At 50.0% G+C, this 23,288-nt stretch overlaps 1 protein-coding gene across 1 annotated transcript in view; it reads left to right on the plus strand.

Moving 5' to 3' along the window:
- The window catches only part of CDH23 (cadherin related 23), a 198,655-nt gene that overhangs the window by 89,083 nt on the left and 86,284 nt on the right, over positions 1–23,288 (plus strand). Inside the window, 3 exon segments of the mRNA XM_068416505.1 lie at positions 5,050–5,128; positions 17,260–17,372; positions 19,369–19,557. Coding sequence (XP_068272606.1) covers positions 5,050–5,128; positions 17,260–17,372; positions 19,369–19,557 — 381 coding nt within the window.

Here is a 23,288-nt window from a genome sequence, read left to right on the forward strand (position 1 = left end):
ATTTTCATCTCTCCATGGAAAGTCTTCTCATTAGCTCTGCCCTACCACCCGAGGGAGCCAGTCACATGCATAGAGTGGCAACTGTCACCTTGCAGAATGGCTTGGTGACCAAAAGGATAGCAGTAAATTTGGGTAAGGAGTCTGGACTTGGCCAACTTCTGTCCAAAACCAGGCTTCCATGTCAAGCCAACAGGCTGCAGCACATTTGCGGGTGACGTTTGCCCTACCACCTGGCTCAGCAGGCCAAAGCATGCTGAAGATGTCTCACCCCAGCCCCAAACCTACAGAGCAGAGACTTGCTGCTGCTCTGCAAGCCCGTTCTCCGTCTCTCTTGCCTCTCCTTTTATCTGTGGTGCACAGCATGTCTGTGTTCCTCTATCAATGTATCAGGCGAGAATACCTCATCTAAAGTGTATACATTACCTAATAAAATCCTTCTTATTTGGGATTATTGCATCAAATTTTAATTTCCTCACTCGAGTAACAGCATGTCAGCCAGCCCGTCAGTGAAGAGCTGATAGAAGGTGAAAAGAGTGGATAAACTGCAGCAAATTACCGCAAACAGATCTCTATCAGCCCTTTGACTGGAATTGACTGGAATTAAGAAGTGAGAAATAGGATTTTTTTTGCCGTGGCAGCTTTCTGAAGGCGCTCCCCCCTCCTCCTCCTGCTGCAACGCTGGGCTGCGCTTTGCCTTTCAAGTCCCTAATCCTGTAAGAGAAGAAGAAGAAAAAGGCGGGGTGGAGGGGCGTAAGAGGTGGGAGAGAAGTGCCATTGTTGCTTTTATTTTTCTCAGGCCGGGATCTGGTAGCGTAATTTAGAAGCATTTTGGGCACATGCTAACTCAGACAATGAGAAGAAAGAAATTTCTTGTCGGGCAAAGGAAGAGGACACAGCGGGGAGAGACTTTGCTATCCGTGGAGGTGTAGTATGTTCTTTCTCGACGCTGTTTGTCATCCCAGCATGCCTCAGGCGTATCTCCCAGGGCACCTGAGTGCACCAAAGCTGCCTGCAGCTGTGGCAAAGCTTGGTGACGTTGTATTTTTTACCTTCGGTGTCTTTTTGGGTGTCTGTCCTCATGGTGTCTGTAGACTGGGTAGCATCATTGATGTTCTCCAGATGAGCTGATAGGGGCTGGAGGAGAGAGGCTCTTTCCCCTTGCAGAGATGCTGATGATCTGATCAGCCCGTGCTTTCAGACCTCAGCTGGTGCATGGTCCAGGCAGCATCACAGCTTCACGTTGGGGTTGAAAGAAGAGGAATCCACTCGCTAAGAGACAAGCTGAGGCCTATGAAAGTGTTCTTTATCCCACAGGGAGCCACGCGAACACAAGAGCAGGGACAAACCCCACTGGTGCTTGGTGGCCAGCAGTTGTATTCCCTTGCAATAGTGTGGTACAGATGTGTCAAATATCATTGAAACAGGTTTAATTCTTCAGCATCATCCCCCTCCTCTTCAAAAACTCCTTGGGTTAAAGAAATAATGTAGAATCCGTGCTATTTTTGCCCTAGAGTCTCAATAGCTCCGAGTTAATTCTTTCTTACAATATTTCCAGCCCATCAGTGTGAACACTTTATTAAAAGCTCAGGATTTTATTAAAAAAGGATTGATTTACCCCTGCCCCTCTTCAGAAAACCCTCAGATTTTGTTTGGATAATGTCCCATTCTTTATTTTCTTTGCCTTTTTTTTAAGCATAGGCTTTTCCAGATTATTACTTTTCTAAACCTTCTTCCTCCTTCCCTAGAGGGAGTGAGTTATTCTGTTCTGGTTCTTCAGTCTATACCCACCACCCGCGTCCTTTCCTTGCAGCTACCGCTGTGTGCAGTAGGCAGGCGAGCTGTCACTTGCTTTAAGAAACGTCAAGTTTCCAAGAGCCACAGGTTGACACCACAAATATGTGGGGTGAGCCCTGGGCAGAGCTGTTGGCACTGGAAGTCAGCTTGGGATTCCCATGGGTAAGTGGAAGCCTTGCCAGATGTGTTTGGCTAGTGATGGTGGGAGGGTCCCCTCCGATTTAGGGGTGCAGTTGGCTGCCTCAGGGAGCCAGGGCACAGTATCTCCTGCACTTGCCGTGCCAAGACCTAGATAGTGAAAGGAATAGCATTGTGGTTCAGTAGGATTTTGGAAGAGAAACTAGAAATCATTGAGATGTGGTTGGTGAGAGGTCAACCTTTGCCATCATGGTATGGCCATGGTCAAGGTTTTGGTTTGGTTTCGTGTGTTTTCCCATTTCTAGTCTCTCTGGTTAGTTATCTCAGCTGGTATGGTGGGCAAGATGCTTCATGATCTTCACAGGTACTAAAAGAAGGGTATAGCCTGTGTGTAGCATCACATATTGCATCACATCATCTCCCCATCTCACTCAGACATGTGCCGAATGGGAATACTTCTTCCTGTTGACCATGATAAGCAATCATGCCCCGAGGCCATGTGCACCAGTTGTTACTACAAAACCAATAATTGCCACCAGCTATGCGGATAACCATCCTGTGGCACTTGTTCAGCCTTTTCCCCAGAAGCATGAAGATTGATCTTAAACACTGTGGATGTTTGGGGAGGGAACATCCATTCCCAGGATCTGGGATCTGCAAGTCTTGTGGATATCGGAAGCCTCTTGTGATGGAGTGGGCAGGAAGGATGGAAACCAGATGTGATGCGAAGAAGTGCCCAGGTGCCTGCCCTTGTCATGATTCCAGGAGATGGCATCCATGAATGGTAGGGAGCTCAACTCCACTCTGGTACATGTCGAATACTGTGTCCAGTTCTGGGCCCCGCACTTCAAGAAAGATGTTGAGGTGTTGGAGCGAGTCCAGAGGAGGGCGACCAAGCTGGTGAAGGGTCTGGAGGGTCTGACCTACGAGGAACGGCTGAGGGAGCTGGGGTTGTTTAGCCTAGAGAAGAGGAGGCTCAGAGGTGACCTTATTGCAGTCTACAACTACCTGAAGGGAGGTTGTAGTGAAGTGGGAGTCGGCTTCTTCTCCCGGGCCACTAGCGATAGGACAAGAGGACACAGCCTCAAGCTTCGCCAGGGGAGGTTCAGGTCGGACATTAGGAAGCATTTCTTCTCAGCAAGGGTCATTAGGCATTGGAAGGGGCTGCCCAGGGAGGTGGTGGAGTCACCATCTCTGGAGGTGTTTAAGACAAGACTGGACATGGCACTTAGTGCCATGGTCTAGTTGCCATGGTGGTGTCAGGGCAATGGTTGGACTCGATGATCCCAGAGGTCTCTTCCAACCTGACTGATTCTGTGTTTCTCGGTCACTGGTGAAGTGTGGCTTATCCCACGAGGGGCTGGTGAAGGGGCTTGTGGAGAAGGAGGAGACACACAGGGCTGCAAGGAGAACGGGGGAGATCCAGTCTCAAAAACCAGCAGCATGGAAGCTGTTATTACAGGCTTGCCAAGGACCAGGTGAACCTTAGCATGCTTTCTCGGAGCCATCATTCTTGTGATCAGATGTCTGGATAATTTCTTTCCTATGGACGTCTCTCTGGCACGTGCCGTTGAGTTATCTGAATGAGATTCCCCCTCGTCCCCTGCCAAACTTGCCCTGCTGCATGCAGGATTGTATGGCTCTCCTTTTTTTCCCCTCTGTTTTGCCTTGCCCTCCTTTCCCCATCCTTTGTTCTGCTTTCCCACCTGCTACTTTCCCACTTCTCTTGGGCTTTTTATCCATCCTTGCTCCTTTGGAAAGCCCAGTTATTGTCGGTGATTTAGAGGCTCTCTGGCGGCTGCTGAGCCTCAGCAGCCGAGTGCTGCTCAAAGGCCAGTGACCTGGGATTTATGGCTAATGTTCTCGGTTAATAACGTGGATTTACTTAAGGAGTCTATTGAAATGTCCTCGGAGATCAGGGAAGGGGCAGATCTGCCTGGCCCTGGGAGCCTTCTTTATGGCAGAGCATCTCCATGGACCCGCAGGGACATGGCTCTGAAAGCCAGGAGACGACAAGTCCCCTCTTCCCACCAGCAATGGCTCTGCAGCAGCTTTCCCTTTGGCCTTCAGCTGATGGATTGCAGGGCAAACATAACGCCGCCATCCCACTGCGCTCCCTCGTTAGATATGCAAACGCCTCTGGTGACATTTCCTTTGAGGGCAAAAAAAAAAAAAGATGAAAATTGCTTCTTTTCCCACTGTTAATAACCCAATGAAAACAAGAACAGCTGAGTTGTAAATTTTTTCACACTACATTAATTATGTGCATGTGCGTGTGTTTGTACTCACATGGGCTCGCTGCAGTGCGGCGGGGGAAGCACAGCTTCTGGAGTTGACACAAGCGCATGATGTTTTTATTTAAAGAACTAAACAAGAACGTTGGGGTCACTTGTATGTTCTGCTTTGGTTTTTGGGGACTCTTGGCCTCGTGGACCTTTCTGCTGGGCTATAAGAAGCAGGTCTGTCCTGCAGGATGGAGGCTGAGGTGGGTGAGCTGGCAGATGCAGAAGCTCCTGCCTTTGGGCAATCCCCTCGTCTCAGCATCTGTCCAACCCTCCTCTTCCTTCAAGGGTTCAATTAAAATCTCTGCAGCTCGCTTAGTTATGCAGCTGGATGCAGATGGCCAGTGTGAGCATCCCTCCTTCCCCTTCCTCCTTCAGTGCTTACCACACTGACTTTGCTTCAAATCTTCCTCTTGTGGGCAGGGGATGAGCAGCATGGGGAGTGAGCCTGGTGGTGCTCTCTCCAAGTCCCTACGGACACTCGCCCTGGTACAAACCTACTGCATGGCCAAGCTCAGCCTGCTCGGGGGTTCAGTTAGAGGATGGGCCCATGCTGCCCTCAGCATCTCCAGCTACACCCTGGGCTGGGTTAGTAGAGCTCAGCAGCTCGCACAAGCGATGTGTGGTGAGCCCCAACTGCCCTGAGAAGCAAGGTTGGGACTTTTCCATGACTTGCCTTGTGCTGGGATGGGTTTTCCTAAGCACATGGCCCACGGTAAGAGGTGCAGTGCCTTGGCAGGGTGCTAGGCAAGCTCTGCTCTCGCTGCCCTGCCCCGGGAGCCCCAGCAGCACTCAGCCAGGGTGCCTGTAACTTGTGTCTCCTCTCCCTCCCCAGGGTACCACCGTGAGGATGATAACGGCCATCGACCAGGACAAGGGCCGGCCCCGGGGCATTGGCTACACCATCGTGGCGGGTAAGTCATGGGGGACCGTGGTGGGGAGCCCAGCGGGGCCAGAGCAGCTAGCCCTGTGATAAGGCTTTGTACCTCCTGTGCCTGGGAAATCAGATTTGGCGAAGTTTCTTCTTGACTGTACTGTTTGCTCTTCTGATTCAGCATCGCTAATTACTGTAGCCTACTGCTACGACTGCAAAGCTTGCTTTGCCTTTGGCACTATCAGAGCGCGTTGTTGGTGGCATCTCCCCGTCCTCGAGCAGCAGACGTTATTTCTAACAAATTTGATGATATCCCATAGCGAAACCTTTCAGTCCGAATGATGAGCCACAAACAGCTCGGCTTCACACAACACCACGGAGGAGACCTGCAAAGAGAGGGGTGTAAAACTCTTGTTGGTGATGGGATGGTTATTGTTTAGGGAGAGAATGGGACTGAGGAGGGACTGAAGGGCTCCTGGTGATTTCTGAGCAGTAGAGACGTGTTCTGCCTTCTGACAGGCATGTGGATTAATCCTGCCTTGCAGACCAGCCCTGAAGCCCCAGGAACCTTTCCCAGAGTGCATGGGTAGCTTGCTGAAATGGCTGTCACTGGGTAATGCTTGGCTCCTTTGGGAGTGTAGCTTGGGGACCTCCCTTTGGGGGATGGTCTACCAGGTCGGTTTGACCAGCTGTGAGAAAAAATTACTATTTCAGGTTACATGAGAATTAATTTTCAAAGAAAGGTCTGTCTGAAGTGTCTGGTGCTGAACCCTACTGGCCATGCTGTTGGTTTTGGGGAGACCTTCCTTTGCAGCCCCACAAGCCCAAATCTCTTTTGTCAACCTCTTCCAATGGCAAAAGAGCTGCTGGGGGCAGTCTGGGCAAGCGTTGCCAGATGAAGCATAGCTGCTTTTTGGAAAGGCCAGTTTTTGGGGGTGGACCCGTCTCGTTTAGGATGCCTTGAGGTCAGTGAGCCTCTGCCATATCCACAGCGGACTGTGATGCTCGCTGGGCTGCACTTGGACACTGCTTTTGTGGGGCTGTGCCTTGGGGACAGACACACTGCTCGGGTTAGCCCAGGAGCGAGGGAGCAGCTTGCGGGGGTCTGGGCTGTAACCCTATTTCTGGCATGACTTTTGGGGGGATCTTCATGGCAAGAAATGGCAACAGTGCCTCCTCTCCTTGCTCTGCCACGTGCTTCAGGTGCTGGCTGGCAGCTCCTTCAAGCCACACATGTGGAAATAATTTCCCAGTTTTGGTTCCTTAAAGCCCAACCATTTCAAATGCTCTTTTAATCAACCTCTAGGGTCAAGGTGATTTCACCCTGACTTTCAAGTCCATTGATCCTGACTGCAAGTTACCAGGTCAGTCTGCCTTTGAAGATGCAAGGATTATTTATTCCTCTAATTCCCTCTGCAATTTGCACTAATGTCCCCCCAGAACGAATTAAATGAGAGATTCCCCCAGATCGCATGTATCCATCTGGGCAAAGTGCACCAGGGACTTTCTTTTGACTGAAGTGAGCTCATTTTCACTGGAGACTGGATTGAAACCTCAACCTAATTTTGCAGCTGCCACTGAACTCCTGTGAGGATGGTAAAAGCTTTCAGCTTACAGAGACCTCACCCTGAAGGAGCTCAAAGCCTGAAGGTGCTCAGCAGCTGGGAAATCACCCTTGTCATGGTCATACACCCTCCTTTGGCATCTGCTGATGGCCACAGACCCTTTTTCTGACCCAGTATGCTGTAGGTATCTAATTTTCCCTTGTCAGCGCCAGCGCAATATCAACAGCTCTGGGTTTCCAAGAGCCTTTATTTGATCGCTCAACCCTACAGAAAACAACCGTGCAGTCTATAGGGGATTAATTTGCTAAATGCACCCATCCGCTCACGGTCACATCATTGCATGGTCATGGCGGCTCTACCGAATCAAGGAAACCACACCTTGGAGCCTGGGTTTTACCTGGAGTGTTCACACACGCTCTTATTTTCACGTCTGTCTTTGGTCAGAGGTGACTTTATTGCAGTCTACAACTACCTGAAGGGAGGTTGTAGTGAAGTGGGAGTCGGCCTCTTCTCCTGGGCAACTAGCGACAGGACAAGAGGACACAACCTCAAGCTTCGCCAGGGGAGGTTCAGGTTGGATATTAGGAAGAATTTCTTCTCAGCAAGGGTCATTAGCCATTGGAAGGGGCTGCCCAGGGAGGTGGTGGAGTCACCATCTGTGGAGGTGTTTAAGAAAAGCCTGGACATGGCACTTAGTGCCATGGTCTAGTTGCCATGGTGGTGTCAGGGCAATGGTTGAACTCGATGATCCCAGAGGTCTCTTCCAACCTGGTTGACTCTGTGATTCTGTGGTTTTCCTACGAAATAGCCACGGTGTCCCTTTGCGAGTGTCCCTAGCCCAGTGCCAGGGCAGCCATCAGCCTGGCTGTTCCGGCCGGGCGCAGGGATGGAGGAAGGGAGGCAGGCACGCTCCGGGAGCCCGGTGGCAGCGGGGAGCAGAGTGACAGGCAGCTCAGTGCAAACATTCTCGCGTCTGCTTGCGTACGCCAAGAGCTTAATCCCTGCCCCCGGTCCTGCCTGGCGGGGGGCAGCTCTCCTATCGGAGAATCAGGCAGAGCACATCAAAGAGTGATTAAACTGCTTTGCATTACTTTATTTTATTTTTATTGCCCAAACATGAGAATTGCAGAGTGTTTTCATAACTGGCCAGGAGTCCTTCTCTTGTCGGCACCAGAGCGGTGGTGCTGGGAAGGATCAGCCCGTGGATGGACCAAGGGATGACTGTAGACACTCCTTATTTCCTCTTGCCTCCTCCTCATCCTCACTCTGCCTTCAGCTTAAGGTAGAGGTTTCCAAAATCCCAATCCTTTTAATTGAGTTTGTTGCCAGAGCCAGGGTTTGCCAGCTCTGTTCAGCTGCTGGCTTGCAGTTGAGGTGCATGGCTGAGGGTGAATTTTAAAGAAAACGTGGTTATGGGGCAAGCAATCTTTTTTTCTGAAGTCAGTAAGAGCAAGTGCCTCCCCCACTTTGCTCAAGGCATTCTCTTATACTTTCCATGATTTGCTTCTTGCTTTTCACAGAATCACAGAATCAACCAGGTTGGAAGAGCCCTCTGGGATCATTGAGTCCAACCATTGCCCCTACACCACCCTGTCAACTAGACCATGGCACTAAGTGCCATGTCCAGGCTTTTCTTAAACCCCTCCAGAGATGGTGACTCCACCACCTCCCTGGGCAGCCCCTTCCAATGCCTAATGACCCTTGCTGAGAAGAAATGCTTCCTAATGTCTAACCTGAACCTCCCCTGGTGAAGCTTGAGGCTGTGTCCTCTTGTCCTTTTTTGAAAGAAGTTACCTTCTGATGTCTGAGAGTCCGGACATGGGAACCGGCAGCTAGCGTGCCCCCAAAATCCTGCTCACCCAGGGCAAGCCAGTTTTTTGGAAGGCAGGTAAAGCCTAATTAACTTGTCATTATCCTCAATCACGATGGTAAAGGTCAGCGAGCAGATTTTGTGCCTGAGCTGGTAAATTTTTATGGCAATTTTGAAAAAAAAATAAGTCTAACATACGGGAACGGGAAGCAAATTAAATTAGAAACCGACCGTAAGCAAAAGTGAAAATGGCTGGTGGAGGTAGTAATTATACCTGATTCTTCAGCTCACTTGCACGAGGGGAGGTGGCGGTGATGCTGTTCCCGTTTCACGGCAGGGATGGGTGATGCCTCTCCCAGGCTTGTAAGCACAGTGGCTGGGCTGATTTTACCAACTGGGATTGAATATACAACAGTGAGAGAGCTGAAAAGCAACTGAGATGTTTCTCATTCCTTCGGTATATAGTATCTAAAGCACTGGTATGATTTGGAGGTGGGGTATAAAAGTTAATTTGGAATTGCCAGTGTGCTATTCAGCTCCAGCCCTCGGGATATACTGCAGCAGCTCTTATTTATACGACTATCTCCAGCACAAGGTCCTCCCATGACGGGAAAACAATAAAACTAAAAGATTAACCATATCCACATAAAATAAGACTTAAGATCTAACTTTATGCCGCCAGCTTACAAAGCTGTTAAGCCTGAGATGACGGAGGAGCGCTGACGTGGCTGTGTCACGGCTTTGGCTAGTTGTCCCGTTGGGACACTGGAAAACATTTCCATAGCTTACGGGGAAAGGCTCTTTAGTTGTTTCCCCCGCTTCTTTCCAGCCTGAGTGTTTCAACCCCCTGAAAACAGACATTATTTTGCTCCATGCTTCGCAAGGAGTGGGGTCACCACCGTGCAAAAGGCCACCTGAAAAAGAAAACCAAATCAAGACCTCGCAATTCAAGCCGCTTGTGGTGACAGGCTGGTCGGTGCTGGGGCTCCCATCGCACCGACGGGTGTTTCTGCTGCTTTTCCCAGGTGAAAAGGAGGGTGCGGGCAGCCTGCGGCCGGTGCCCTGCAAAAGCCCTCCCTCCCTGGCTGCTCTGACGGGTTGGAGATGCTCAGCCGCTGAGGTCAGGACTGTTTGAAGGACAGATAATTAATCCAGCAAAGTAATCCACGGTTCCTTTTTGGCAGATTTATGGAGATAGCCTCTGTACTGGGGACTTTGCCTCATCATCTTTCATTTCCCAGGCAAAGCGAGTGACTTGTTGTATAACACGACCTGTTCTAGATAAGGCTTTTCATTTAGGGGAACTCTCGGGTCTAACAGAGATTGATTTTTTCCCGGTGGAAACCGGAGAGCCCCGGTGCTCCCGGCAGGATCAGGCCTGCAGACGGCAGTGTGTTTTCACGTTTGCTGCTGCTGCACATCGCCTGAGGTGTTGGGGAATCCTTTGGCTCTTTAAGAGAAAGATTTTTATTGGGAATTAAATGGTTATTTAATTAATAGGCAGGAGGGGACTTTGGCCTGCGAGCTCTTGTTAGGAAAACGTATTGTACGGTCGCAGCCTCGCGCTTTGGGTTTCATTTATTTCCAGGACAGTCAGGAGGCTTCGCACCTCCTGACACAAAGATATGAAGGTGACCTGTGCTGCTTGGGCAGGCAGCGAAGGGTTAAACCAGGGGAAAAGGGTCCGGGGGCTCTGCAAGATGCCGGAGCGTCAGTCTCTGCCTGCTGACACGTCTCAGGTGCGGTGATGGATGGGCAGTGGGAGATTGCACAAGGGCAATCCATACGTCCTTCCCGGGGCTTGGGAAGTCCTGCAGGAGAGAGGGGAAGGAGCGCAGGGCTTTCTGTCGGGTGAGCTGGTGCTTAGGGCTCTGCTTTTTTTTTTTCACCCCCCCAAAGTTGATTCTTTTAGGAGTCTGATGTGGTTTCTGGCAAAGCGCTCTCTTCCTAAAGCTGGGGCATCCCAGGGGAAGCATGAATTAAAAATCGTTATTTGCACAATGTAATAGAAGTGTGAGTTACAAAAGCAAGAGGGAAGCGTGTCTGAAAAGAATTATTCTCCATCTTCTGGTTTTCCTACCAAAGGATAAAATTTCATATATATATATATATATGTGTGTGTAAAAATCAGCACAGCAGCTCTCAGAACATATTTGACATGGTCTTAACAGCTCTGGAGTCCCTCACTGCCTCCCTTTTGAAAGTGCAGCATGAACCCTTGAGGCAAGGTTAAGTGGCCAAAGAGATCTCAGCTGCAGACATCTCCCTTTGTATTTTGACCTGATGTGATAAAGAAGGGAGGGCAAAGCAAACCAAACCATTTCTCGGTGTCCCTTAAACCAGACATCAGGGAGGATCCTTGGAAATAGGACCTTGCTAATTTTAATATTCCTGTTGCCAGTTGGCTACATCGCGCTGGCTTTTCCCCACATTTGGACCGCTCTGTGAACTACTCTGGTGTTAAAGTCCTCACAAATTGTACCTGCCGGGAGGGTCTTCCAGCGTGATTTAAAGGCAGTCATCAGAGCAGAACATTTCTGTAGGAGGACACGCTGATGGGTGGGAAAGTGCCTCATGCCGAGTTATTCATCAAAGGCTGTTTTTCCACCCTGCCAATGCAAGGGGGTGAGACAGGACAAAGAAGAGATGGTGGCTGCGGCCACAGCCCCTCTTTTCTTGGCTCGGTTGCTCCCCATCTTCTTCCCCACTGTTAATGGTGCTTTGTCGTCACATTGGCATCTTGCTTTGGCTCCCTGGTAATCCAGAAATCACTAGAAACAGATAGGGTTGGGATAATGGTCTGCATGGCAGGTGGTCCCCCAGCAAACGGCCTTCAGTAATTAAAACTATACATTCCCGTTTATGTGTAAATATGAAACAAAAGCATATTTTTTTGTTTAATTTCTGGGACTATTTAGGTTCCTGGCATTTAACGTGTATTCAAGATGTTGGCAACCAGTGGGAAAGGATGAACCTGCGCTGTCTCTGTTCATGTTGGGGCTACAGAGAGCAGCCGGTTCCGAGATGGTTTTTAATATGTCTCTGAATGGAAGATTTCTGAAAGGTGTTGAGCCTGGAGATGTGGGGTTTATGTTAAAAGCTGATTCAGGCTTGTTACCAGGCGTATTACAGTGTACTTCTTGCATGTTCTCCTGATGAGCCTGCTTACTGCTGTGGAAGAGGCGGGAGAGGTGCTTTGTGTGTCCCTAAATCCGGCTGGTAGGAAAGTACCAATTTTATGTGTACACATCCTTAGGCTGCGGGGTGAGAGTGTGTTCTGCAACGGCTGCGCCGAGGTGGCGATGCCCAACCCAGCCCCTTCTCTCTGGGAAAGCACCTCCTGCGCCCTGTTTGTTCAGACAAAATCCTCAGGTGGAGGGTTAAAAGGTTGCATTTACAGTAATGAGTGAAATCAACATTTACGGGAGCTTTCCCTGCGTTGCTCTGCTGTCTCGACTCGCGATCCCGCTGTTGGCTGCTCTCCCGTAGCAGGTTTTAGGATTAGATTCATGGAAAGAGGAAAGGCTGGGAGGGAAAAAACCAAGCCAGGCAGTGCTGGTGATTTGCCTTCCTTTCAAGCCACCGAGCCTGTTTTAGGGGACGTGGGGGAATGGTGGTTGTGGTCCAAGACTCCGCATGCTTTCATGTGATGAATTACACTCGGAGCAGGAACCTTTAAACTCTCCTCTCTGGTACCCGTCTGCAGCTCCTGGGGGCTTCAGGAGGGGGATTGCACCTCGGGTGATAAATCTCTCCTTTATTTTCTCGTACTGTACGTTCAGTTTAGAAAGGAAACCATGCAAGCATTTAAAATGATCTTTTGTGGCTCTGCAAGATCAGAAGTTGTGCCGCTTGTGCTAGAACAGGCAGTTAAATCATTTGGGAAGGATGCTAAAAATGCCTGTTTGCAGAGCGGGTGGGTGCGGAGGGGTGCCGGCACACAGCTTTGGGCTTGAATCAGTTGTCCCAGGGAGAGCTGCATCTTCTGGGAAGAAGAACAAACCAAAGTCCAGAGCAGCAGGAACAGACACTGTTTTTCTAGAACATCTGGTTTTCACGCAGAGCAAAAGAATCAAGCTCAGGTTGTAATAACCCCTTTTCCTTTTGAAATAACTTGCTCCCTTTGAATGTAAGCGTGGGGCAAGGTATCTGCCCTGACGTGCTCCCCTGCGTATCGCACGGGGGCACAATCTCAAGGTGAAGAGCAGCGAGGTGGTCACGGCAGCTGATGGACTATTTATACAATGATAACTGTGTCTGTTGCTGACTCTATGAACCACATCCAACCGCATCTATTTCGGTGCCGAGGAGCCCTGACGGAGCACATTTTGATTAATAAATTATCCGGCGCGAGGTGTGTGATGGGTTCCCCTTTCACATCTCGTGAAAGTCATCCGCTCCGAGTTCAGCGGCTCAGCAAGCCCGGGGCCTTTCGAGGATGCGGCTCCTCGACACAAGCAGCCTTTGGCGTGGAGAGGGGTGGGAAAATCCTCCTGCGTGGGGGAACTGGCTTCCCCTCGTCGACAGGTAGCTCTTCTCAATAGCTGCATCTCTCCTTGCTGTGGGTTTGAGTGATGCTCAAAGGCCAACGGGGTAGGGAGGAAGGAGGAAACATCAGTGTCTTTTTTTTTTTTTTTCCTTTTCTTTTTTTTTCTTCCCTGGGCTTGAGCCAGTATTTTTAATGGCCTTTTTAAACTGTGAGAGCGTTGGCTGAGGGCAATTAAACATTATGGCCCTCATCTATAAAACCCCTCGTTATAGCAGTGTTTCTCCAAAATGATGCCTATGCCACCATCCGTTCCTCAATGAGCCTGGAAAAACACTCCGAATGGGCTGCTGCGATCCATCCCGCTGCTCCCAGTCCAGTGCCGCGTTGGGCCCTGCCATCCCGGTCCCCTGCCTGGTCGCAGTGGATGTAGGAGCTGCGGGTGGAGAAATGGGAAAGTTTTCCTTCTCCTTTTACCTGTGTCATAACCAGAAGCTGGGCTTGTATGTCCTGAGCAAGGCTGTTCCCTGCCAGGTGAGGGCAATGAGTCTGCCAGACTCGTTGCTGTCCCAAAGTTAATCCTTTTTTGTTGTTGCTGTTCTCACCTTTCCTCTGTCTTTTTGAGTATTTAAAAATATTGTCTCCTTCGCTTTTCTTCTCTCTCTTGCTGCTCAGCCTTTCCCTTCCCATCATTTAATTTCTCCCCCATCTCTGATTCCTCCCCTGGGTCTCTCCCCCGCTCTTCTACTGTCCCCCACCTCGTGCTGTGCCCAGCTCCGCAGGCTTGCAGTGGTAGCAGCGGGGTAGAAGTGGAGCCTGCCTTCCCCATGGCATGTCCCTCTCTGGGGCGTGCTACCTCCTAGGCAGCCTCACGTTTGTTTTCTGCTCCCTGCCCTGCTTTTCTTAAGGCCATCTTTGCTTTCCCAGCACTTGAAAGCAGAGCTCCTCCTTTGCTGATGAAGACCCATCTATTCCTTAGCTTTGCCTGCCCCGTGCGATGGAGCTGGGTTGCGTGGTTCTCTGTGAACGTGCCACATCCTTGTCTGGATGGGGAAGGAGGCGTAGGACACGTAAGCCTCTGTTTAGCAGAAACCAGAGCATGGTCTTGGGGTCCCTACTCAAACCAGAGGCATGGAAATTAAGTCCTTGGTCTCCATCTAGAAATGCTTTGGTGGCTCAGACCAGACCTCAGGCTAGGTGGTAGATCAATCAGGTTGGAAGAGACCTCTGGGATCATCGAGTCCAACCATTGCCCTGACACCACCATGTCAACTAGACCATGGCACTAAGTGCCATGTCCAGGCTTTTCTTAAAGACCTCCAGAGATGGTGACTCCACTACCTCCCTGGGCAGCCCCTTCCCATGGCTAATGACCCTTGCTGAGAAGAAATGCTTCCTTATGTCCAACTTGAACCTCCCCTGGCCAAGCTTGAGGCTGTGTCCTCTTGTCCTATCGCTAGTTGCCTGGGAGAAGAGGCTGACTCCCACTCCACTACAACCTCCCTTCAGGTAGTTGTAGACTGCAATAAGGTGGCTCAAGCAGGGACACATCCAGCAGCTGGTAACTCCTGAGCCAAGTGAGAGATCGTTTCATTGCCTGCCTGGTGCGGAGCAGAAGGCCGTGTGTGCCGTGATGTGAGCACTGCTCGTGGGAAAGCATGCGAGGGGGGCAGTGGGGGCACCTTCTTGAAGGGCACATGGCTTCCATGTCACGTGTGGCTACACTAGTTCCTGTCTGCGTCATTAAAACAGTTTGCAGAGTGCAAACTTGGAGATGGAAAGAGCTTCCTGGGTCAGGAAGCTGATGGAGAGATGAGGGGAGAATCAAGTGGGGAGGAGAAATCATACAGAGGTGGGAGAGTGAGAGACTGTGGGGAGGGAAAGACAAAATTGGCCCTTTTTCCTCCTTCCTGGCACCTTTTTTTCTCCCTTGCTCTGAGGAAAGTGAAGACAAGTGAAGATGATTAGAGAGTTTTTTGCAAAGGAAGCGTCTCGGGGGAGCGTGCATTGTTCGGCAGTGCGAGTACTTCAGCAGGGATCGCTGGTCAGAGGAATAATGAAGCGGTGGTTGGAGAGGCATTGTAGAGGAAATTTTGAAAGGGCCTCCGAGGGATGAGTTTGGAGACACCTCTTTCCCTTCGGCAGCTAATTTGCAAACCCAGCAATTCCCTGAAAGGTGCCCCAGGAGAGCATCAGATATGTGTCTGCCATCTGAGCGGTGTTGGGGAGGCTGAGCTGGAGAAAAGCCTCTGATGTGCAACCTGGGGAGGGTGTTTGGGTCCTTAATTTATTCATCCATCCTTCAAATGACTGTGGTCAACTATAAAACATGTAACCATTGTTAGGACATGGAGCTCAGTGCTGTGTTTAGTCCTCTGTGTCAAATTCCTGCCCTATTGACCTATTTCCACTGCAATCCCTTGGTCTCCACATTTACAGATTCCTGTTAGCAGAACGGTATTTTGTGATTAAAAAGGTATTTTATTACACTTTATATTAGGGGGAGTGTACCAAAAGCACCTTGATGCATAAACTTTACCATGGCAACATGGCATCCTGGAGCACTTAGGTGCCTCGCAGCACAATTCAATACATCTCGTGGAGTGTCCTTCAAGGCTGGTGTCAGAAGAAGGCTCCTAAAGAGTCAGCTGTAAACCACAGAGCAAAGGTTTGGGGAGTCGAGATGAAAAGAGGGGGATCATCTGAGGGAGGAGACTAGAGATCTTCATATTTTAAGTAGCCGCACACCAGTTCATGAAGCTGGCTAGCAGTCAGTGGGCCGTTTTGGATGGAGAGGAGAGAGGACCAAGGGCAGAAATGGGAGGCATTTGGGCTGAGAGGAAGCTATAAAGGCTCAGAAACAGGGCAGAAAGGTGTTATGGCACTTAGGGGTCTGGGAGAGAGAAGAGATGTTGGTAGCCATAGTGGTGGCTCCCGGGGCGGGGAGGGAGGGGAGAGCCAGACCTGGAGGCTTGGGCCATCCCATGAAAGGAGCGGCTGTGGTTAAACGGGGGATCGGGAGGGAACGAGGCGGATGCTGAGTGATGGGAAACAACTGTCTGTGGCAGCAGATCTGTCTTGCAGCTCCCTTCCAGGGAAATGACAGATGTTGTGTGTGTTTCGTTCATGCTGAGATATATTGAGAAGACTTTTTATTTTTATTTTTGACTGGGATATATATAGCGTACCTGCAGGGTTTCCTTGCTCCCCTTTGGGGCTGGATCAGGGGTTTCTGCCCACTGTGAGATGATGAGGGGAGTGGTGTGAGTGGCCATATACCTGTGTGTAACCTCCTCGGTCATCACTAATTCAGCAGCCTCCTCTGGTATTGTGTCAGGCCGGCGTCAGGTGTCCCAGGCTCTACATACCAACTGCTTTCTGTTGTCTGGCAGGCCAGAGCACCTGGAACTGTCGCAAGGGCATTCCCAGAGCAGGGCGTCTGTCTTTTTAGCATCTGCTGGCCGTGAGACTCGAGTGTTGTCTTAATCCTCTCTAGGTGTCTAATTCCAGAGGAGGAGTCAAGCTGAGGATGGGGTGCTCGGTGGAGGCAGCACGGCCCTCCGTGGCACCCTGCCTGGTTGCTTGCACATAAGGACCGGCACAGAGGCCAAATTTGGCTCAGGTAGAGGAAAAGAAGGCAGCTGCATGGGCTCAACACATCTGGCAAGAGCATAAAAAGCATGGCAAGTGCCTATGGCACTTACCCTAATATTCTCCCTGGCACCAAATACATCCAGCTAAGAAAATTCCTGAGCTGCATGTGGCTTCTCTGTTATTTGATAGATTTTTTTTTTTTTTTTTTCTTTCATTAACCTCCCCAGTCTCTCCTTGAATACACATTGACTTTTATCACCCTCAGCATCCTCTGGCAAGAGGCCCCATAGTTAAACTACTGCTTCTTATATGAAGAATTACTTGGTTTGTCTGAACCTTCTTCTGATTAACCTGGACTGACGCCCCTTAACTCTTGTGTTTTAAGAGAGAGGCACGGTGCCCTGCGAACGCAGGTGACTGTTCAGAGGGGAGCACCTGGATTCAGACCTGGTTTCAGCTGTGCTGTTGCATGTTTTAATAACCAAAACCCTTTGAAATTCTTCAGCTGCCTGCAACATTCGCGACTTTATCAGCTGTCGGAGGGAAAGCACCATTTTGAGCCCTGAGCTGGGACAGTGAGAGGAGAAGAGGACCATTACAGCCATTACATTTTAAATCACACTGAGATAACGTGTATTCCCCTCTCTGCGTTACCCCCAGCACCGTTCGGCTGTACCAGCTGCCTTGTGCTCACACTGCCTGTTATTTTTCCACAGGTAACACCAACAGCATCTTTGCACTGGACTACATCAGCGGAGCCTTAACCCTCAACGGGCCGCTGGACCGGGAAAACCCCTTCTATAGTGCTGGATTCATCCTCACAGTGAAGGTGAGACCTCCTCCACCCAGGGTGGGATGGGGAGGGCATCCTGCCTGGGGACAACTCCTTCGAGGTGGAGGTACAAACCTAGGACATGTTGCTCCTGTGGGCATCCAGAGCTGTGATGTGCTGGTCCCTGGCTAAGCCAAGCGAGATGTTTAACACAGCCCCCTTGTATGGTGACCCAAAACGTGGTTGCCTCTATATGGATGTACAAGGTCATTTTTGGTGCCCTGCCTGGTCTCCAACTAGATCTGCCTGTGGCTGTATCTGCTAGCAGCATGTGGATGCCTTGCGATTGCAAAGAGCACAAGATACCTGCATTCAGGCACCTGAATTGTGCCCACTTGTGCCTATTTCCCAGCTTTCCCCCCCAAAACCCTGGAAAAACAGGAACATTTTGTCATGTCACCAGGCAGTGGTGTAACAGGCATCGTCTGCATCTGCCCAGCACGGGGAGGAAGCGAAGCTGAAAGTTGCCTCGTCAAGAAAAGGCACTGGAGCGTGGTCTTCCAGCCCCACCAGCCCCACCTGAGAGCAGCTCTCCGGCTCTGCTCGCAGCCCTGTAATTAAAATCAATACCAAGCTGGGCAGCTGGTTGGAAACACATTTAGAAGTATAGATTGTGCTGGGCCAGGGTGAGGAAAAATCAGCGTCGTAGGAAGGGTCATTGATTGGGAGGGCAGCAGCCAGCACATCACCTTCTCGTTTGGACAAGTGCAGTGCTTTATCGGGGGGCAAAGGGACAAGAAATTACCCCTCTTGGTCCCAGGCACGGGTCATACTGTGGGGCTTTGTGCATGGGGAAGAGATCTGCATCCATCCCTGGTATCTCTTGGTTTGGGTTTTTATGGTTTAAATTCAGTAGAAATCAAGAGGGGGAGGATTTTCCATTTTTAATAGGGACAAAAATATCTGTTTAATCTTGGAAAGGTTTGTGAACCTGAAAACTTGCCCGTTTTCCTGCCTGCATGATAATGGAGTTCCAACTCTATTCTATTGATCCGATAGATTTTTATTTCCTCTCCCCACAAACTTTGCATCCTCCTGCAAATGCCAACTCTCCACGTCCCGCGTCCCCGGGACCCAAAATGTTCTCTGCTGCTCTCATCCTGGAGCACGCAGTGAAAATACAGCTGGATTGCTCCTTGTTCGGATCAGCCTGTTCTGCTGGTGCGTGCAGAAGCCGTGAATAGCAATGAGCCGTATGGGTCGTGTTAGCGTTGCTTTTCTGTGCCCACAGCAAAGCAAGATTATCCAAAGGACAAGAGGAGGGACTCTGCTTGAAAAGGCTGTTTCACAAGTCTTGCATCTCTGGCAATCAAATCTGCACTCTTTCCTTTTGGGAAAGCAAAATGAAAGTCCTTCTTGAGACAGCGGTGTGATACGGAGTTATGACTCAGCTCTGTATTTAGACACACGTTGCCGAACCTATTTTAAGGTCTCAATCTTGTTTTCCTCTGTTGCCCTCGTTTTCTGTCCCATTAGTAGTACTATGGTGGTTAGCCCCATGCTCCTGGGCCCACCTCAGGAGATGGCAGAGGAGAAAATAGGAGTGCTGTTCTCTCCATCGTGGCCTCCCTTATTTTGAGGACCATTCCTCACACCTCGCAAGGCAATTTTTTGGTTTAAATGCTTGTGGGGGAAATCACCTACTCATCCCCCCATCCGAGTCCTGAAAGCCTGTTGAATGATAGGAGCAAGTGAGAACTTGGCCACAGCCACCCCAAGGGAAATGTTTAAACCCCTGGGAAGGTTTGTGAGAGTGCTGTGGGTCTGAAGCACAGGTGATGGAAGAGCTGGGTCAACATCTGTGTGCGTTGATGGGTTGGCAGCATGGAAGGGTGCTCGAGGTTAAGGGGCAATGGCAGAACCAACTGAGCATCCTTCCTTGGCAAAGTGGAAGAAGCAAAAATGTGAGGGTCTCTAACCATGGCGTGCACGCTTTCTTTTACATTTATTCTTTGAAACATTAAGGCTGCCCTGTTGTTTTCTCTTCTCGCAGGGGACAGAGCTGAACGATGACCGCACGCCCTCCAACGCCACCGTCACCACCACCTTCAACATCCTAGTCATTGACATCAACGACAACGCGCCCGAGTTCAATAGCTCAGAGTACAGCGTGGCCATCCCCGAGCTGGCCCAGGTGGGCTTTGCCCTGCCCCTCTTCATCCAGGTGCAGGACAAAGACGAGGTGAGACATCCCCTGCTGTGGGTGCTTCTGGGGTCACACTGGTGTGGTTTTGGGGTTTGCAGGGAAAGATAAGTCACTGTTTAACCTGTGATGAGGTGCATGGTTATGTCCCGATAGCCATTTTTCAGCTCTTACTGCTGCCGTTGCTCCACTTGCTCGGTCCCCTGAGTGCAGCCACGGCGTGTGCTTTGGCGCAGTGAGGATTGCACGGCCACCAAGAGCCAGAAAATAGGATTGTGGGGGATGCTGATTCTGGCTCGCTTCTGGGAGCTCCTGTCGGGCTGCCCTTTGCCAGTCTGTTTTAGAAAGGGAGGAGGCTTGCTGCTGCGCTCGCAGGGGTCGTGCCAGGGAGGGCAAAGAAGGGACCTCTGGGCTCCCTGCCCCGGCAGGGATGTGTACCCCTGCTGTCAGGGGAGGAGGTAAGGGGTACCCGCAGCGTGGAGGGACTGGGATACCAGCTCATCACTGCAAACGAGCCGGGAGCGTTGGAGTCTTGTTCCTCCCTCGCACTAATGGAGCTCCTATTTGTTACGCACTGGTCCGTGCCACGTAGGGATTGCAGCGTGTTTTCCAGCCCTGCACTTGCAGCCTTCAATTACTCTGATTATTTGACTTGTGCAGTTCACGTCTGGCTGCTTCTGTGTGCCGGTACCCTCCAACCCCGCCACGCTGCCTGGTGTCTGCTTCAAACAAGTGCTGACACCTCACGGTGAGCTTCCCGAAATCCCTCGGAAAGGCTCTGGCTGCTGGCTCCTGCCATCCCTATTCCTCCTCAGGCTGAGCGAGAGACGAGGGGAAGAGGGTTTGTCAGATTAAATGGCATTGTCAGGATGTTTTGATGCTTCAGGTAAACAACGTGATGGCACCGAGGAATATGAAAGGAATATCTGCCCCTGACCCCAGAATTCCCTGTGGGTCGATTAAAACGTGCGTCTTGTAAGACACTTTTGCTGGCTGGAGTGATGGATTTGCTTTTCCCCAGCGCTGGGTGGAGTTCACAGAGTCTCATAAAGCCACCCAGAAATACTAATTTTTTTTCATGTGATTATGACACAGAACTAATAATCTACTTGTGCCGTGATGTCACCACCCGAGAGTTATGAGTTCAGCCTGAAGAGGTGCAGATGAGCTATTAAGCAGATAGAGAGACTGTTTTTTTTTCTTGAAAATGTCAATTGCTAATAAAGAAGATATGGCTGTGACAGCTGCTTAGGGTAGTTTCTGAACAGAGCCGCTGTCGTGCTTGCTGAGTGATGGCAGCAGACCCATTCTTGAAGGGCGTTGTAACACTACTGTTTGTACCAGAAGGATGAAGGATCTGTCATTATATCTGGTTAAAAGCTCATTTTACTGGAGTGACTCCCATTCGAGAATTCACTTTTCAGCCTTGCTAATTTTAAAACGGGAGAATAAAAAATAGCCTCGCCTTCCCGATCGTGCCAGCAGAAAATAGACTCATTCTTTTGGTGTGTTTCTTTAACTTCCTGAGATTTCCCCAAAAGAATTGGCTGAGATTTTTAAAACTGCTGAGAGAGGATCTCTTGCGCTAAGGGAGATGAAGGAGTTTTACTGTATGCATCTTCGGAGACCGTCATATTAGCACGGATTGGTTTGACCGTAGCATTATTTTCACAGATAAGAAGCATAGGAGAGCTGATGTCTTGGAATATCTAGAGGGAGGAAAGTTATAAGCAATTGTTTCTTTTTTTTTTTCCTGTGTTATCCTTAAGGTGGATCTTTCTTATTTCTCCTCGTGGATGCTTGCAACTGGATTAACCATCAAGGTAGCACTTTGAGGAGGAAAAAAATGGGGGAGAGGATACCCAGGTTGTGAAAAAGATGTATATGAGGTAGAAGTGGGACTGCATCTGCAGCCAGGCTTGTTCTAGCACTGCTTCCCAGGCAGTGTATTTATAGAAGTCCCCAACTTTCAGTAAAAAACTTACAGAAAGGGAAGACAGTCGCCTGATGGTGATATTCTGGATGCTCAAGTACCTCATGAGAGTTGTGAGGCTTTTACAAACCATCCAGATTTGAGGTAGCTGAGATGGCACCAGGCCCTCTGTGGGTGCAGGGGTGGAGGGATGGGATAGCGAGGACCGAGGTCTTCAGGCAGGGATGCGACTGAGGACGTGGCTGATAGAAGCTATTTCACCAACACGGCCTTCATGCTGGAGATGACACAATTCATTTGTGTAAGGGGCAAAGGAAAACATGAAGAGAATTATACACATCTTTGGGGAGAGCAACTAAATAAATAAATGAGAGCAGATGGATAGAAACACACGAAATCAAAGCTAGAGTCTTTGGGAAGATCATTTTGCTTGAGTTTTGTCACCTGCCTCCCAACCTGTGTTGTTAAGTCCTGGGAGAGCCCCTCGGCAGGTTGGTTTCTTTCTTGAGCCAAGATATATAGCCTTGTTCTCGCCCCTCCAGAAAATTTGGACACTGTTCCTTCAGCCCTCGTTCTTGTTGAGGTCCTACCTGGCTGAAGCAGCCCATGCCTCAACCTTGCCCCACGCAGAGGTCCCATGGGGTTGGGCGGCTTTGGGGAACCTGCCTGCCATCGCACCCCGGTTGTGTCTTTGTAGAGCTGGGGAAAGGGGTGTCGCGTGGGTCTGGCCCGTAAAGCACACAGCGTGGGCTGCCAAGGCCGTTAAACAACAAGGTGTTTTGTAACCAGGCCCACGCGGCCTTTCTGAATGGTGGGGTTTGGGTCTGTCTTTCTTCTGTTGTGTTTTGCACAAACTTCAATGATTGCTTTTTGAAGGAGTTAGATTAAACGATTCAGCAAAGCACTTAAAAATGTATTTACGTTGCACACAAGACCGCGCTTGAATTTACCTCTTTGTTTAAGTGCCTTTGTGGAGCTAGGCTGGCATTAACCTCTCAGACAAGGTACCTAAGCGGGGTGCCTCCAAGGAGAAACCCACTTCTCTGAGTGTGTCCCTTGCAAACTCCCAGCTGCTGTCCCTCAAACGTGGTCATGGGCTTGCTCCAAGAGGAGCTGGCTGGGGGTGCGAGGTGAGCATCTCAAGAGGATGCACCCGGGTTGAACTGAGATGACCTCAGACGTGGATTTGGGGTGCAGCCAAGAGGTATTCAAACGAGTGTGCTGTTTTTTCTGTTTGCATTCTCTAGGGCTTATCAAAAACACTCGAATGCAGGAGAAATCGGTATGCAGGGTTTGCACGGGGTTTTGGACACAGCCTTCTATGAACCAAGAAAAAAGCATTAACCTCTGTGCAGATGAGTTTCTCTCTCTGCCAGATAGACAGCAAACCACTTGAATACCTTTCCAAAGCTGTTTGAGAGCTCTTTACGAAAATCTGTTAAAGTTTCCCAGTATTTAGACTGAGCCTACACTCAACTGGACACCGCAGAACACCGGTATGTATGTACACTCCCAGGCTGGGCTTGGATTCTCCTCTCATTCACATTGTGATAGATCAGCAGGGATGAATAAATCCTGTGTATGAGATGGAAGATTAAAGCCTCGAATTATCCACTTTTGCAGCAAGGTTTGTTTCCAGGTTGAGAGCAAGAGCTCTCAAATTTGCGTTAATTCGAAGGGCTGGTTAGCTCAGGCTCGCCCCCTCCAAGGCTGCCTGGGATGGGGGACATGGATATCCTTTGTGGATATTTGTGGAGCTGTTGGAGTGAGTCCAGAGGAGGCCACGAAGATGATCAGGGGGCTGGAGCACCTCTGCTATGGAGACAGGCTGAGACAG

This window comes from Nyctibius grandis, chromosome 20, assembly GCF_013368605.1.
Source record: "Nyctibius grandis isolate bNycGra1 chromosome 20, bNycGra1.pri, whole genome shotgun sequence".
NCBI lineage: Eukaryota > Metazoa > Chordata > Aves > Nyctibiiformes > Nyctibiidae > Nyctibius > Nyctibius grandis.